This window comes from Macaca nemestrina, chromosome 5 (genome assembly GCF_043159975.1).
Source record: "Macaca nemestrina isolate mMacNem1 chromosome 5, mMacNem.hap1, whole genome shotgun sequence".
Lineage (NCBI taxonomy): Eukaryota > Metazoa > Chordata > Mammalia > Primates > Cercopithecidae > Macaca > Macaca nemestrina.
Window position 1 is genome coordinate 5,130,602 of NC_092129.1, and position 17,071 is coordinate 5,147,672.

Below are 17,071 nucleotides of genomic sequence, written 5' to 3' on the forward strand. Positions count from 1 at the left end.
TGCACTCCAGCCTGGGTGACAGAGCAAGACCCTGTCAAAAAAAAAAAAAAAAAAACATATAAACATAGAAGAATAGAAACATTTTTGTTTCCTTGTGCTCCTTAAAAGTCAGCTTTAAAACTAATCATTGTTTTACATCTTATACTGTTTCAGCTTTCCATAGTGATCCATCACTAAAAAATAGATTTTTTCCCAAAAATTTCGTTGGAATTTATTTTCTGAAGAGAAAAATAGAAAAGCTTTGCAAATAATAGTTTGCATACTTCAAAGTAGGTTAGGTCCCTGGATCTAACCGTGATGCAGCGGAGTTATGTGGAGAGGAGGCCTGGCACTAAGTAGCCTGGGCAAGGATACTTCCTGGCCCAAAACCTTAGTTTTTTGTGTCTTCCTCATCTGTGAAAGAAGAGAGTTGACACAAAGGGACCTCCAAGTTTGTCTCAGCTCTAACACCTCAGCGTTCCATTAGCTCAAGTTGTTCAACTATCTCCTAACCCATTCTCCACCCTCATAATATCCCTGGTTTGTGAGATCGTTAATCATCCTGAAGAACGTCAAGGAGAGAGAAGGAACGCGTGGTAACAGCTGCAGGGATGCTCTCCACGTGCCGACAGCAAAACAGTGAAAGCCCAGGCAGCCGTCCAGGGAAGATGCCAGGCACGTGAATAGTCAAATGTTTTGAAAAAGAAAAATGAAAGGGGGCAGGAGACCTGCAGAAGTCGTTTTGAAACTCCAGCTCGTTTCTCCAAACCGGGGCTGATCGTCCTGTGCCTGGGAGTGAGGGTTGTCCGTGGGATTCCTTCCAGCTCCCCTCGGAGGATAATGGCTTCTGACAGCTCCATCTGATCTTCAAACAAGTTTGGAGCATTGGGCACCCGCCTCCTTCCTTTACAGAGGTGGCGGGTCATTTCTGAGGGAGGTCCTCTGCTCAGCAGCTGAGGGGGCTACGCTGCTGGGGTGCGCTCGAAACCTTGCTCCTCTCCCTCTGACCCAGTGGTGCTGCCTGTTGACCCAGTGGTGCTGCCTGTCATCCCAGTACTTAAGGACGCCTTCAATGTGCTCGACACCTTTAACTTGACAAAGCTTCCACATTCGTGACTCAACATGGGGTTATTACAGGTAACAATTCTATATAATGCATTCCACATAAAATGAATTCCAAAGGGTAATATCCCTGCTTCATATTGTAAGGGAACTTGATTTAAAGGAATGTATTGCAAAGAAACATATTCCCAACCGTGAAACCAAGAATGAACCAAGCCTCATCTTCATCAAACAGGACTGGTCACACATCTTAAGAGACGGGCTGTATTGTATGGAGCAGTAGTTGTCATCCTCAGCTGCAAGCTGGAATGGCCTGGGGGACTTTCACAAAATGCTGGGGGACTTTCACAAGATTTACTTTATAAATCTCCCTCTGGGGGACTGTAAGTTGGTTGGTCTGAGCGTGAGAATCCATGAAAGCTGCCTCTGCTGATGTCGCCAGGGTGCTGCCAACATGGAGAATCCCTGATACAGGGGCCAGGAGCACCAAGTCCAGACGCTGGAGCCGAGTCCAGCTCTAACCCCGCGAGCTGTGCCATCTCGGGGCGCCTCTCCTGGCCTCAGTGTCCCCCTGCTGAAAGTGGGATAGGACGTATTAATAGATACTACCTGCCCCACATCATTGCCGATGTGAGGCTCCCCCTCGTTAGAGCGTGCGGAGCGCTGCCGGCCTAGGCAAAGTCTCGGGAAGTGTAAGCTGTGTCCACCTTCGGCCCTTTTCTCCACGAAGACTGATTGGCTTTGGACCTGCGTTAGGACTTTCCTGGTTGAGGTTTTGTTGAGATCTGCTGAGTAGGGATGTGGGGAGGAAGTTCGATGCCACCTGGTTAGAAAGAATGACATCCTGGTTCAGCTGTAATACCTCCCGTTACAATGGGAAAGGCCTGTGATCATGTTCATGACTAAAGGTGGCCGGTGCCTGCATGGAGAACACAGATGCGCCCTTCTGCAGGAGGACTCGCTGTGCGGAATTCCCTCGTCTTGGTGGGCGCTCTCCGTAATGTGGAATGAGCTGCTCACGTGAAATATTTCTGGGTAATGATGATTTTTCTGATAGGACTGCACCTGGGTTTTCATGCCTAACGAGTTTTCAAGCATTTTTCCCTGCAAGTCAACTTTCTCAGCCTAGAGGAGATATGCATTCCCTTCCTGGAAAGAAATAAGCTGTGTTCAGTTGTTTGTAAAGGAGAAGATGAAATCATTCCAGCAGGATCTCTCTGTTTAAGCAAGTCCAGTCACCGATGGTTATGCTGGTGTCGTGTGTTTTCGGGGACTGTGTGGTGGGTCACTCTTGTGGCACCCGCGGCAGCCAGGAGATGCTGGAATGGGCCCAGGCAGCACAGTCCGAGCTCGGCGACATGTCAAAGCCCGCTCTGTCCTTCCTGTAAGCAGTGGAGCACGCCCTCTAAGACGGGGTCACTGCAGAGGCACTGGGAATGCAGAGCTGTATGTAGTGATCCGCATAGACAGGTATCAATGACAACATCTTGAAATAGAACCTCCTCAGAGTTAGCCCGCCTGGCTCCAAACCCCAGAATGTTATTTTCAGCACCTCTTTATTTGTTTTCCTCTCTTATGCCGAGATGCTTCGTTAGAAGGCACTGAGTCACTCAGAAACTCAGCTCCAATCAATCTGGTAGCTTGAACAGATTGTATTTCCATAATATGCTAATTCATTTATGTCATTTGATTTCCATTTGGATGATTTCAGATTCCCAGGGGAGAAAAAAGTAAGGAAAATTCTAAGCACAATTTTGCCCTCTCTCAAGAGGGGAGGACTGGTATTATTATTCTATTTTTATAAATCATCATCTCTATTTACGAATGATGAAACTAAGGCACAAAGCAGCAAAGCCACTCAAAAGCATATTGTTTGGAGGTGATGAAGGTCAGAATTCTGTGCTTGTCCCAAGATAACTCCCTGGGTCCCCAGGCCTCCCTGGGCGAGCTCCATCCTTACCAGATGACAGACTCCCTGTGTTTCTCCAGCAAGAAGTTACATCCCTGCTCATTGTACTTGAGGTGTTTACTCTTCAAGGGATCAATTTCCCATTTAATTGCATAAGATGACAAACAAAATGAAAATGTCTCCTCCTTAAGTCATCTTTGACTTCTGTCTTTCTCAAGCCCTTTGTAAGATACGACCTCACTCTGTTGCATTTCAGACAAACATCACCCTTACCTAACAGGCATCTGATTTATTACAGATACACCTGCCTCTGTATGGTGGAGTCCTCTATGTGTTTATTACCAGAGTTGCATTTCTTGTATTATAGATATTCAAAAAGGAGGAAATAGATTTTTTTCATGACTTGTCATCTTTAATAGCTGTGCAATGTAAGCACTTAAGAGTAATGGGCTTAAGATTTTTCTGCACAAAGATTCTCTATTAAGGAAGTCCGTTGAGTAACCATATCAGTCTTTTTAAAAATGCTTCAGTATAGAAGAATAAAAAGACACCTCTTGGGGAGTCATGCCCATTCTGGTCATCAGTGTGGTTAACTTTTCTTATTATTATTTACGGTTTTCTTCTCTTCCTTTATTTGTGGAATAATTAACTATAAAAAGTTTGCCCCCCAAAAGTTGAGCAACACGGCCGGGTGCGGTGGCTCAAGCCTGTAATCCCAGCACTTTGGGAGGCCGAGACGGGCGGATCACGAGGTCAGGAGATCGAGACCATCCTGGCTAACACGGTGAAACCCCGTCTCTACTAAAAAATACAAAAAAAAAGTAGCCGGGTGAGGTGGCGGGCGCCTGTAGTCCCAGCTACTCGGGAGGCTGAGGCAGGAGAATGGCGTAAACCTGGGAGGCGGAGCTTGCAGTGAGCTGCGATCCGGCCACTGCACCCCAGCCTGGGCGGCAGAGCAAGACTCCGTCTCAAAAAAAAAAAAAAAAAAAAAAAAAAAAAAAAAAGTTGAGCAACACAATGGCTCATGGAAGCCCTTTTTTTTTAACCTTTGAATTAAACCTTTGAAAGCTAAAAGATATCATGGGAAGAAGGACTTTTATTCTGCATCTGGAAGACCGCTCGGGATATAATTTCAGGTTCAGTAGCCTTTTTGTGGGTAAAGAAAGGAAGTCTCAGGCAATGGCCACCCAGTGGGGGAGAATGAGCTTAGCACAGCCCACACTCTCTAGTGCTGGTAAGTCTCAGGCTAGAGTGTGTCTGTCAGCTCAGTCTTCAAAATCCCTCCGGTTGTGCTGCATCAAACACAAAGCATCATCGAGCCTCTGACTGCCAGGCCTTCAGATCACCGAGGCCGTCTGCACGTGCTCAGCCCCCTGCGGAGGTGTGTGCAGAAGCCAAGGTCCTGTGGGCGTGTGGCCGCAGAGCTATTGGCACTGCACGGTCAGTGCAGCATCCAGTACGTCCCCCTAAGTGGGGGTTTCCTAAGTGGGGGTTTCCTGAGGTGCATTTACACAGCCATTTCTCATCTTCACAGTGGCTGACAGAATTGCATTTAATTTAATGTTGTCTTAACCTTAATTCTCTTTTGTAATATCACCTAGATAGAACAGAGCAGTATGCTATAATGTGATACGATATGTGTCTTAGTTCATTCAGGCTGATACCACAGAACATCATAGATTGGGTGGCTTTTAAACAACAGAAATTTTTTCTCACAGTTCTGTTGCAAGTCCAAGATCCAGGCTATGTCAGATTTCGTGCCTGGTGAGGGCTGCTGCCTGGTTCATAGCCATCTCTGGCTGTGTCCTCACTTGACGGAAGGCATGAATGAGCTCTCTGGGGTCTCATTTCTAAGGGCCCTAATCCCATGCATGAGGGCTCCACCCTTCTGACCTAATCACCTCCCAGAGGCCCCACCTAAAACCATCACACTAGGGGTTAGGTTTCAACATATGAATTTAGTGGGGGGAACATACACAGTCTATAGCATAGTACCCCAGTCCCTAAAATTCATGTCTTCCCCACATTCATCCTATCTCCATAGCCTCTGCTTCATTCCCACATCAACTCAAGTCTAAAGCCCAACATCTCATCCAAATCATATGGTTTCCTCTGACCCCCAATGTCAGTATCTCCACGATCGCTCTGTATTAGTGGGATCCAAGGTATGATTCATCCTGACCGAAATCACCCTCCAGCTGTGAGCCTATGAAACCACACGAGCTCTGTGCATCAAAACTCCAGTGGTGGGACCAGCATAGGACAGACATTTCCTTTCAAAAAGGAGAAATAGGAAAGAAGGAAGGAGTAACAGGTCCCAAGTAAGTCTAAAACCCAACAGGGAAAATAACATGGAATCTCAAGGCTCCAGAATAATCCTCTTTGACTAGATACTGTGCCCTCCAGACCCACTGGAGCAGGGGTCCTGCCCCAGAGCTTTGCAGGGCAGGGGTCAGCTCTACAAGTCCCTGGCCCCATGGCTTTGGGTGGCCCCCCCAACAGCTTTGAGTGACCCCATCCAGTATAGCTGGATGGCCCCACAGTGGTTCTGTGCCTGGACCCCAGCCTTTGAAATTTAGGTAGGGACAGCCACACCCCCAAGGCTCCTGCACTCCCCATGGTGGGGAAGAGAGAACCTCACAGTTACTGCCAGCCTTTGCCACCTGCTCCCTGCAGAGGGCAATTGCTGGGGCTCACAGGGCACCTGAGGCAGCCAGGGACAGCAGCACTGGAGGGTGGGGAGCCCATGATGTGGGGCAGTGCCCTTGCAGTCCCAGGTACAGTGGCCCCTACTTTTAAATCATTCTACCCTGGGGCTCTTGTGCCTGGCCTGACACGGGTGGGCAGCGCTGATGCTCTCTGAGTTGGCTGCAGGGTCATGTTTCTGTTGCCTCGGAGATCGCTGCCGGCTTCTGTGGAGATGGCTGGTCCATACTGACTTCCTATCAACATTCAGGATTCCTTAGTTATTCCCTAAGAAGATGTAGGCCTTCTCTACAGCTCTCCTTTTCTTTCTGAGTCCTCAACCGGAATCGCATTGAAAGGTCTGTTCATGGCAACATAGGCCTTTTCTAGCTGCATCTCAGAACTCTTCCAGCCTCTACCCATTACGCAGTTCCAAAGCTGCTTCCACATTCTTAGGTTTTATTATAGCAGCATCCTACTTCTGGGTACCAAATTCTGTATTATTCAGGGTTTTCCAGAGTAACAGAACCAACAGGATGGATATACATTTCTTAGTGGGAGATTTATTGCAGGAATCAGCTCACATGGGTATGAAGGCCCAGAAGCCCCAGGGGCTTCTGTCTGCAAGCTGGAGAACCAGGAAGGCTGGGGTGTCATTCAGTTCAAATCCAAAGGCCTGAGAACCAGGAGAGCTGGTGGTGTAAGTTCCAGTCTGAATTCGAAGTCCTGAGAACCAGGAGAGCTGGTGGTATAAGTTCCAGTCTGAATTCGAAGTCCTGAGAACCAGGAGAGCTGGTGGTGTAAGCTCCAGTCTGAATTTGAAGTCCTGAGAACTTGGTGGGGGGAGAGGAGAACAATGGTTTAAGTCTCAGCCCAAGAACCAGGCATTGATGTCCAAGGGCTGGAAAACATGAATGTCCCAGTTCAACAGGGAGCAGATTCCTCTCCCACTGCTTTTTTGTTCTCTTCAGGCCCTCAGTAGACTGGATGGTGCCTGCCCATATAGGGGAGGGTGATCTTTACTCAGTCCACCAATTCAAATGCTGATATCTTCCAGAAATGCCCTCACAGACACACCCAGAAATCACGTTTCACGGGGTCTCTGGGCATCTCTTAGCCCAGTCAAGTTGACACTAAAACTAACCACCACAATATGCTATATAATGTGACATACATATAATGTCTATTGGTGGAGATCATTTAAAAATCAGAAACACAAACACAGGCATTGCTGCCTGAAAAAAGGCACCTTGAAGAGGGGTTCCAGAAAGTAGCTCTAGTTGTGTATCATATATCCTATGCCTGCCAGGATAATCTCACAAAGTGCTTCCTCCCATGTTTTCCTGGGAAGGAAACCATGCCCTTCACAGTAGGGTGAACCTGTTGGTGTCTCCACAACCATCTCAGCCCCAGGGATTGTCTTGGGGCCGTGACAGGTGAAGAGCACATGGCAGTTAGAGCTGGTACCAGTAGGCACAGGTTGCTGAAGAGAGCAAAGTAAACCATGGAAACCACATCACCCAAACCTGAAATACGGCAGGTTGGCCACAAATAGAGGGCTGACTTGAAGAACAATGAAATTTTTTTTTTTTTTTTTTCCCTGAGACGGAGTCTCGCTCTGTTGCCCAGGCTGGAGTGCAGTGGCCGGATCTCAGCTCACTGCAAGCTCCGCCTCCTGGGTTCACGCCATTCTCCTGCCTCAGCCTCCCGAGTAGCTGGGACTACAGGCGCCCGCCACCTCGCCCGGCTAGTTTTTTGTATTTTTTAATAGAGGTGGGGTTTCACCGTGTTAGCCAGGATGGTCCCGATCTCCTGACCTCGTGATCCGCCCATCTCGGCCTCCCAAAGTGCTGGGATTACAGGCTTGAGCCACCGCGCCCGGCCAGGACGATGAAATTTTAACTTATCCCCAGTACCTACCATTTATTAGTGAATCTCAAGATAGCCTAGAATATTTATTCTTTTCACATCTATAGTAGCAAGCCCCAGTCAACTTCAGACTAACCTGTTAAGTACCAGAGAATAAACATCACAGAGAGGCTCTGGCCTGGCCCAAATGGCTTGGCTCCAGAGTCTCCACTAGTCTAGAACTACCCAACAGAAAATTGTTGCTGACATGTCCAAAGAAACCTCTTCACTTGGTTTTCTTTTTTGTGTGTCTAGATCTTAGAAATGAAAGCTCCTTGGACTCCCTGGCTGTCAAAGAGGCGGCTTGAACGTACTCAGCATCAGAAAATGAAACATTTGCTTTCACTGTCTGTTTCTTAGTGGAAGAATCACTCCATGGCTGTCAGTTGGCAGATCCATGGTTCCAGCCCTTTCATTCCATCCCTGGCTATGGGCCATGAATAACCAACACCTCCTAGGGTGGGCAATGGTGAGGTCAGTGGATTGCAGCTGTGCCCAGCAAAGCTAGAATTTGCACAGACCTGAGCATCTTCCCCAGTCTTGAAGAGCCATTTCCAGTCATAGTATTTCATATGCTGAGGGCATTGCTTGGTGTAATGACTGTCCTTGTCCCTTGACATCTTGTTTAGTTTGTCCTTGCATTCATATATGGAAACTAGGCATTGGTCAGTTACACCGTGTCGTCAGCAGTAATACAGCCCTGCCCTGGAGGGGACACATCCTTTTCCTGTTTTCTGGCACCCTAAAGCCAACATATACTTGTGTTAGGCCACATTGTGCCCGGGGTGTCAACCGTACAGAACATTCTTACAAAAACGTCTTCCCTGCACTGATGTGTTTAATCTGGAATATGTCCTGTTCACTGTCAGGGCTAAATTCTCCATTTCTTTATTATTATAAGCATAATGATAGTATTGGGTATTGTATTTATTTTGGCTTTTGACCTTTTTTTCTGCTTGTTTAAGATAACCATATTTTTTGTTTGCCTTTTAATTTTATAATCTTTTTGGATGGCCAATTTGTAAATATTTTGTAACTCAATCTGTCTATCTTTTCTGTGTTATTTCTTCCATTGCTTATATTTAAAAAACAAAAAAAAAGATTCCCATCCGGATACCAGATAAGTGTTCACCTTTATTGTAGTTTGTTTTTGCTTTTTTTTTTTTTTTTTGAGGCAGTGTTTTACTCCCATCACCCTACCTCAACTTGCCAGGCTCAAGAGATTCTCCCACCTCAGCTTTCCAAGAGCTAGGGCTGTAGGTGCACGCCACCACTCCTGGCTAATTTTTTGTATTTTTAGTAGAGACAGCGTTTTACCGTGTTGCTCAGGTGCCGAGACCAGCTCGGTTGTGGAGACCCTAACCCAGTGGCGCTAGACGAATTAATGACACACACACAGAAATATAGCGTGTGGAGTGGCAAGTCAGGGGGTCTCATAGCCTTCAGAGCTGAGAACCTTGAACAGAGATTTACCCGCATATTTATTGACAGCAAGCCAGTCATAAGATTTACTAAAAGTATTCCTTATGGGAAACAAAGGGATGGGCCAAAATAAAGGGATGGCTCTGGCTAGTTACCGGCACCATGAACATGTCCTTATGGCACAGATCGCTCATGCTGTTGTTTGTGGTTTAAGAATGCGTTAAGCGGTTTTCCACCCTGGGTAGGCCATGGTGTCAAGGCCATCACGAGCATGTCACAGTGCTGCAGAGATTTTGTTTATGGCCAGTTTTGGGGCCAGTTTATGGCCAGATTTGGGGGCCTGTTCCCAACACTCAGGCTTGTCTCCAACTCTTGAGCTCAAGCAATCCACCCACCTCAGCCTCCCAAAGTGCTAGACTTACAGGTGTGAGCCACCGTGCCTGGCCAACTTTGTTTTTGTTTTGTTTTGTTTTTAAAGTAATTCTTTAATAGAGCTGGGATTTATTTTAGTGTAAGATATAGGGAGGAGACCTTGTTTTGTTTTTTGTTTGTTTTTTGTTTTTTTTTTTACTGTAACTAGATAGTCCCTTCCAAATTTGAATATAAGACATCTATCTTTCTCTAATTTTTCACCAGACTTACCAATGCTATAAAGTCAGATATGTGGCTAAACAATGTTCTTCATTCCAAATGGATGTGAATTCAATAACAGCGGTCCTGTTTAGAGGACTTTTAGATGCTCTTACCCAGAGTCAAAGACCAAGCTTTGCAAGGAGATGGCAAGATGGAGTAGGAACCCCCCTTTTCTCTGCCACGCTGCTTCACCAGGTCTCAGCTTCAGAGCATGCAGGGCCTGGCAGGTGGAACAGGGACTTCACCCAGAAGAGGAGGCACGTTGGGGTGACGGATGGCCTGCCCTCCCTCGGGCGCTGCCAAGCCTGGGCCTGCTCTGCTGAGACAAAGGGCACAGCATTGGAAGCCTGGCCACATGCATCTCATGAGGTTTTCCCTGTGTGGAAGCATTTTGAGTCTAGGGCGTGGTAAAGCCCATGGGTCCTCAATGGCAGCCCCATTGGCTGTGTGATGTGTGACAGAGAAATTTTCCTTATTGAGTTTAACTTTGTTTGATGCCAGCAGGCAGCTCAGAGAGAGAGAGGCTTATTGTTTAATCATCCTGGAAGGGGCGGCCTCCCCACCCCTCCCACTGTGTGTGGTCACTCCCGCCCTCCCCACCCCCGGCTTCCTGCAGAGCCCGCCTGTGTTCATGAGCCCTGTGTCTTCTGCCCAGGCCTTTGCTTTTACTTTGAGAGAAATCTTTCTGATTCCACTATATCCTTTCTGCCTTTGGGGTCTTTGTGGTGAGTGAATAGATTCCAGGTTTGCTTTCATTAACTCCCGGAAACTCTTTGGTGCTCACACTGGCTGTAGCTATTGGAGGCTATAACTGGGGAGAGGTGGGCAATGGAGATGTGAACCCCCAAAATCTCAGACAGGTCTCAGTTAATTTAGAAAGTTTATGCCAAGGTTGAGGACATGCACCTGTGACGGCCTCAGGAGGTCCTGACAACATGTGCCCAAGGTGGTCAGAGGACCATTTGGTTTTGTACATTTTAGGGAGACATAGGACATCAATCAACATACATATGAACACTGGTTCAGTCTGGAAAGGTTGGACAACTGGAAGCAAAGGTGGGAAGACTCTCCGGTCTTCAGCGGGGTGGGGCTTCCGGGTCAAAGGTAGATAAGAGACAAATGATCACATTCTTCTGAGTTTCTGACGAGCCTCTCCAAAGGAGACAATCAGATCTGCACTGATCTCAGTGAGCAGAGGGGTGACTGAATAGGATGGGAGGCGGGCTGGCCCCAAGCAGCTCCCAGCTTGACTTTTCCCTTTAGCTTAGTGATGTGGGGGCCCCAGGATTTATTTTCCTTTCACAGAGACGTTCTTTGTAACATCTTCCTTGTGAATCGTTTTGCTTTTCCTCCATACATTCATTCTCCTCTGCCGCAGAGCCAGGGTAGTAGATACAAGAGCTCCATCCGGCAATCTCCAGAGGCTGTTGGGAGCATCTAATGACGTCATGCCGATGCTCGTGTGAGGTTTTGCCCTTCAGAGTGTCCTCTCCGGTGCATAACTGCAGCCGTGTTTAATAAAACAAGCTCTCTTATTTTTATCTACATCAGGAACTATTTTTTCAGGAATGAATGGATAAAATGTTTTAATAAAAAAGTATATCAAAGCTTCTAAAAGTCACATCAAGGGGTTACACAGACCCAGCTGCCGGCCTCTCCCCTGGGATGAGCAGTGTCCTCATCGCATTGTCCCCAATGAATCGGCCGTGAGTCACACGACTCCACCAGTGGCCTCCTGCAGTCCCCACCTGGTGGACTGTCTTGAGCATCTGCTGCCACCAAACACTTCTTTCACATTTCCTGATTTCTCTCTCTGTCTCCTCTGGGTCTTCCTATTGCGGACCACATCATGGTACATCCTCTCTCCCTCCTCCTTCAGAACAACAATACCCTCACCGAGGTCCTCACCACAGTCCTCCTCTCATCCTCCATATCCTCCAGTGGTCCTCGGGCACCGTGGGCTGCTGCCTTGGGGTGGGTGTTTGCATCTGTTATTTCCAGCAAAGCTCCAAACCAAGTCTTTTCCTGAGCCCTGCATGTCCTCAGCACTCAACGGGCCAAGAGTGCAGGTGGCCTGTTCTCTCCCTGCCCACCACCTGACTTCTCTCCTGGCTAATTTCTCCACCAGTCACCCATGCAGAGGGCTAGGATGATGCAGCTCTCTCCTTTTTATTCCCAGCAGCTGAGAGGTCGTGAGGTCTCAGTTCTCCCTCCTCCAGGCCAGACCTGTCCCTCTGCAGGGCTGGATAGCAGGATCCCTTTGCCCCATTCTAGCCACATTGCCCATTCCGGCCCTGTTGCTATTGCATCCTCCACATGACCTCTTAAATCTAGAGGCCCTGAACATGTGCTGTGTGAAAGTCCTCTCCAAGGTCTCTCGGCTCTGCAGGCTCCCACGTCCCTGCCCACAGGCCTCATCAGTGTGGCGCTGCAGCTCTGTGCGCCATCCCACCTGCATCCCTGAGGGTGCCCCAGCTGCCACCCTTCAGGACCATCCCTTGGCCTGTATCCTCCTGCCTGAGCACCTGGAGGCTCCCGGGTCCCCTTTAGGCTTAGCTCCTCCTCTGTGAAAACCTCCCGGGCCGTTTCCAGTTCCCCCAGCATGCACAGCTCCCCCAGCACACAAGGGGTGGGGCTGGTCACCCTCTGGTGGCCCCTTGCTGCCATCGCCGCAGAGTGTCTCCCCACAGGGCTCTCACTTCCTGGAGGGCAGAGCCTGCCTCTTCACATTCCAAATGCCCAGCACAAAGGAGACTGAGAAGCAGTGATGGGAAAGGAGTGGGCCCAGGAGAAGAGGTGGGAGAGGAAAGAATTTGAGGCCAAGTGGCAAGAATTGTGACCTCACCATTCAGCTGTCTGATTTGCAAAAGGGCTAGGAAGACTGAGCCTACCTTTGCTCCCACATCTCCCCGACATCCGTGATCCTATGGCCTATTTTCCAGTTTACCTACATAGAGAAGAAAACTACCCTGACCAGCACGCAGAATCCAGATCACTAAGACATAAACTCACAAATGATAAACAGGAGCGGGTGCAAGACTAAATTCCGTAGGAGAGCCTTCCAAAAAGGTTTGCACACAATGACTACAATCAGAGAGGAAGAAAAGAATCTCTAAACTCCGGGGTCATTACTCTAGAGAGAAAATCACAGCCAGGGGTACAAAATTGTATTCTGTGAAAGTGTTCTGTGCTCTCCTGGCTTCTGAACACAGTCCTCCGCTTTAACAACTGGGGTAGTGGTTTCCATTCATGGCCCCTCTCATTAAATCTCCTTCAGCCCAGGTTGTTTGCTTCCCCTCTTGCCTCCCCAGCAGTTTGTCTCCTGTGCCGCAGTCCATGCTGCCCCTGTGTCCAGGAGGACAGTGCACACACGCTGGCTGGGACCTACACCAGGCCTTCACCCAGTGGAGGGGGGCAGGCAGGGGTCTGCTTCCTCCAGGCCACCAGGAGCTATCTAACTTTGAGCAATGCTTTTTACTGCAGTGAGCCTGTTTCCTCTTCTGTAAGAACATGGCGTTGAACTGCATGCTCCCCAAGGTCTTTTAAGCAATAAAATCCTGATTCCGTTAGTTGAGGCGGAAGGAGGACCCCCCGTGTCCCCTTGGGCGTAAGTGATAAGAAGTCGTTCCCGCACCCTCCACCTTGGTGTTTTGGTCTCCAGGGATTAGGAACTGCAAGGACCACTGGGGAAGGAGGTACTGAGGTTCAGGGGAGACGCTAGTATCCCCCAGCTCTGCCCACAGCACCACCTGCTGTGTGCCTACTCGATGCCCGTCTAGACTGTAAGGCAAGCTTGTCCAACCCACAGCTTGTGGGCTACGTGGGGCCCAGGATAGCTTTTAATGCAGCCCAACACAAATTTGTAAACTTTCTTAAAAGATGATGAGATTTTTGGTGATGTTTTAAAGGTCATCAGCTATTGCTAGTGTTAGTGTATTTTATGTGTGGCTCAAGACAGTTCTTCTGGTGTGGCCCAGGGAAGTCAAAAGATTCGACACCCCTGCTCTAAGGAATGTCACAGGACCACTGTGATGACAAGGGTCTGGGGTTAGAAGAGGGATGGGCAGAGCAGTGGAACAGCAAGGAGAGATCAGAAAAAAAGAAAAAGAAAACAAACGAGGATCTGAGCATATAATACAGGTGTCACTGCAATGACACCTGAGGCAGCACAGTGTGGGCTGGCCCCGTGTTGTTGTGGCACACACATCACCTCACAGGTTTCTCAGGCAGCCCCAGGAGGTGGGAGCTGTCTCATCTGGTTAGCATATGAGGAAACTGAAGTCAAGAGTAGGACACAGTGATGCTGACAGTGAGCTGGAGTGCAGGGCCAGACACCACGGTCACCACCCGGCCCCCGGAGACACTATTACAGACCAAACGGGAAAGCAAAACTGTCCCAGCACCAAAGACAAAGGCAGACTTCAGAGAGCCTGAATCCTAGGTGTGAGCGTTAAAACCAGGAGTTGAGACAGTGAAGCTCAGGGACCCAGGAATGAGGAAGGACTTTCTCTTTATAACTGTGGTAAGACCTATATAACATAATATTGATCACTTTAACCACTTGTAAGTGAACAGTTCAGTGACATGAATACATTCACAATGTTGTCCTTACCAATATTACACCCAAAACCTTTTTATCATCCCAAATGGAAACAGTGACTTCCCATTCTCCCTCTTCCAGCTCTTGTTCACCACGATTCTGCTTTCTGTCTCTCTGAATCTGACTACTCTGGGTAGCTCTTATAGTGGGATCATACAATAGTTGTCTTCTTGTGTCTGGCTTATTTCACTTAGTATAATGTCCTGAAGTTTCATTCATATTGTGTGTTAGAATTTTACCCTTTTTTAGAGCTGAATAATATCCCATTGTGTGTGTGTGTGTGTGTGTGTGTGTGTGTGTTTACTACAGCATCACATTTTGTTCATCTGTTGATGGACACTTGGGTTGATTCCTCCTTTGTCTGTTGTAAATAATGCTGCCACGAACATGGGTAGATGAACCTGTTCAAATCCATGCTTTCAGTTTTTTTGGATGTGTATCCTCTGAGCAGAATTGCTGGGTCACACGGTAATTCTGCTTCTTTGTGAGGAACTACCACACTATTTTCCACAGTGACTGTGCCATTTTACACTGTCATCAGCTATGCACAATGGTTCAAGTTCTCCACATTCTCCCAGTTTGTTATTTTCTATTTTCTTCTTATTATTGTAGCATTCTTGGTGAAAAATTTCTCTTTTTTTTTTTTGAGACGGAGTCTTGCTCTGTCCCCGAGGCTGGAGTGCAGTGGCGCGATCTCAGCTCACTGCAAGCTCCGCCTCCCGGGTTCACGCCATTCTCCTGCCTCAGCCTCCCTAGTAGCTGGGACTACAGGCGCCCGCCACCACGCCCGGCTAATTTTTTTTTTGTATTTTTAGTAGAGATGGGGTTTCACTGTGTTAACCAGGATGGTCTTGATCTCCTGACCTGGCGATCCACCTGTTTCGGCCTCCCAAAGTGCTGGGATTACAGGTGTGAGCCACTGTGCCCGGCCAAGAATTTCTTAAATAAAACTTTAGCAGTGTGTGTATCACAAGTCCTAAATATGGATAAATTTAAATACCTGACCCATGATACAACACTTACCATATTTGTCCCAATAGAAATGTTTGAAGAAATTTTCTCCCGTCACTCACGGGGCTGTGTGAGGTCCCGGATAGTGCCCTGGGTATAGCAGCTTGCTCAGGGGAATACTAAAGCTATTCTTACTCAAGTGGTGCTCTTTGTTTGTTTGTTCATTTGTTTTTGCATCAAAACTAATTACATCTGTATTCCCAGATGGCCAGACTTGAGATAGTGTGAGCACTAAGAAGAATATTTAACTGTTGTAACACACTAAATTCAACAGAAAGTACATGGTCCACGGTTATCTTCATGGAGAGGGAGAGAAGGAATCTTCCTCTTGATTTCCAGTTCCATCAGAAATGTGTGAACATGGCTGTTCTGTAGCCCTGAATGATTCAGGCAGGGATCACATATGTATGCTAACACCATTGGATGAAGGATTGCTAGGGAACCCACAGATCACTCCATGCCAGGTATCAGCCCACAGATGCTTGTTACTTACAAAGGGACATAAAGACCTTTTCCATGGAGAGATGGTGACCTGCCACCTCAACCACCCGTCACGTTTAGCATCACAGAGAGGGCGAGCCCAGCAGGCACCCCTGATCTGAGGAGGCTAAAGTACAGGCATCACCTGGTGACCAAAAATGTTTATCCCCAATCTTATCACGCCTCCAGTTTACAAGAAATACAAGCGTTATAGAAAGCAATTGAGCAATGATCAGACGAACCCAGAATGTGGAACATTCTACAGACAAAAACTGACCTGGACTTCCCAAAAAGTCCATGAAAAAATACAGGGCGAGGGAAATAAGTGTGGGACCATTGTCTTCTAGGAGCAAAACAAAGACATTTAACAACCAGTATAATTGAATTGGATACCTAGGTCGGGAAAACGCCGTGGAGGGGAGGACTGAATATAGATTGGATGTTAGATGTATCATGGAGTGATTGCTGGTTTTCCTATGTGTGACAGTAGGTGTTAGAGTTATGCTAAGAGACTGTCCCTATTCTTAGGAGACACCTGCACATGCACCTCAGAGTAACATGTCGTGCTGCCTACAGTTTATTTTTAATTTTTTGGAGAGCTAGAGATGCGTTTTATATATATATGTGTGTGTGTGTGTATATATATGTGTGTGTATATATGTGTGTGTGTATATATATGTATATATGTGTGTGTATATATATATATATAATATAGTTTGAGAGAGAGAAAGCAAATATATTAAAATGTAAGCAGTTGTTAAATCTAGGATTATTGTACAACTTTTTTTTTTTTTTTTTGAGACGGAGTCTCGCTCTGTCGCCCAGGCTGGAGTGCAGTGGCCGGATCTCAGCTCACTGCAAGCTCCGCCTTCTGGGTTTACGCCATTCTCCTGCCTCAGCCTCCCGAGTAGCTGGGACTACAGGCGCCGCCACCGCGCCCGGCTAGTTTTTTGTATTTTTAATAGAGTCGGGGTTTCACCGTGTTAGCCAGGATGGTCTCCATCTCCTGACCTCGTGATCCTCCCGTGTCGGCCTCCCAAAGTGCTGGGATTACAGGCTTGAGCCACCGCGCCTGGCCAACTTTTTCAAGTTTTGTATGTGTTTGAAATGTTTTAATGAAAAGTTGGCAGGAATTCGATCTAATATTTCGTGTTCGGTGTTCCTCAGAACTCTTATTTCCTGCCTCATGAAAGCCTCTATGTTTCTGCTCTGCAGTTCGGGACCGAGTGAGATCGAAGATGGAGAGAGACATCCTGGCAGAGGTGAATCACCCCTTCATTGTGAAGCTCCATTACGGTAAGTAGAGTCAAAATGACACTTTAGAGAGGACCCAGGGCAACCTTCTGCAGATCAAAGAAAATTGAAAAAGAAATAACAGATCA

General features: G+C 47.5%; 1 protein-coding gene across 7 annotated transcripts in view; it reads left to right on the forward strand.

Annotated features, from left to right (window-relative positions):
• Positions 1-17,071, forward strand: part of LOC105487633 (ribosomal protein S6 kinase A2) — a 460,596-nt gene that overhangs the window by 349,766 nt on the left and 93,759 nt on the right. For all 7 annotated transcript variants that reach the window (XM_071096223.1, XM_071096222.1, XM_071096225.1 and 4 more), the window contains one exon: positions 16,905-16,985. In XM_071096223.1, the coding sequence (XP_070952324.1) occupies positions 16,905-16,985 (81 nt within the window). The remainder of the gene's footprint in view (positions 1-16,904; positions 16,986-17,071) is intronic.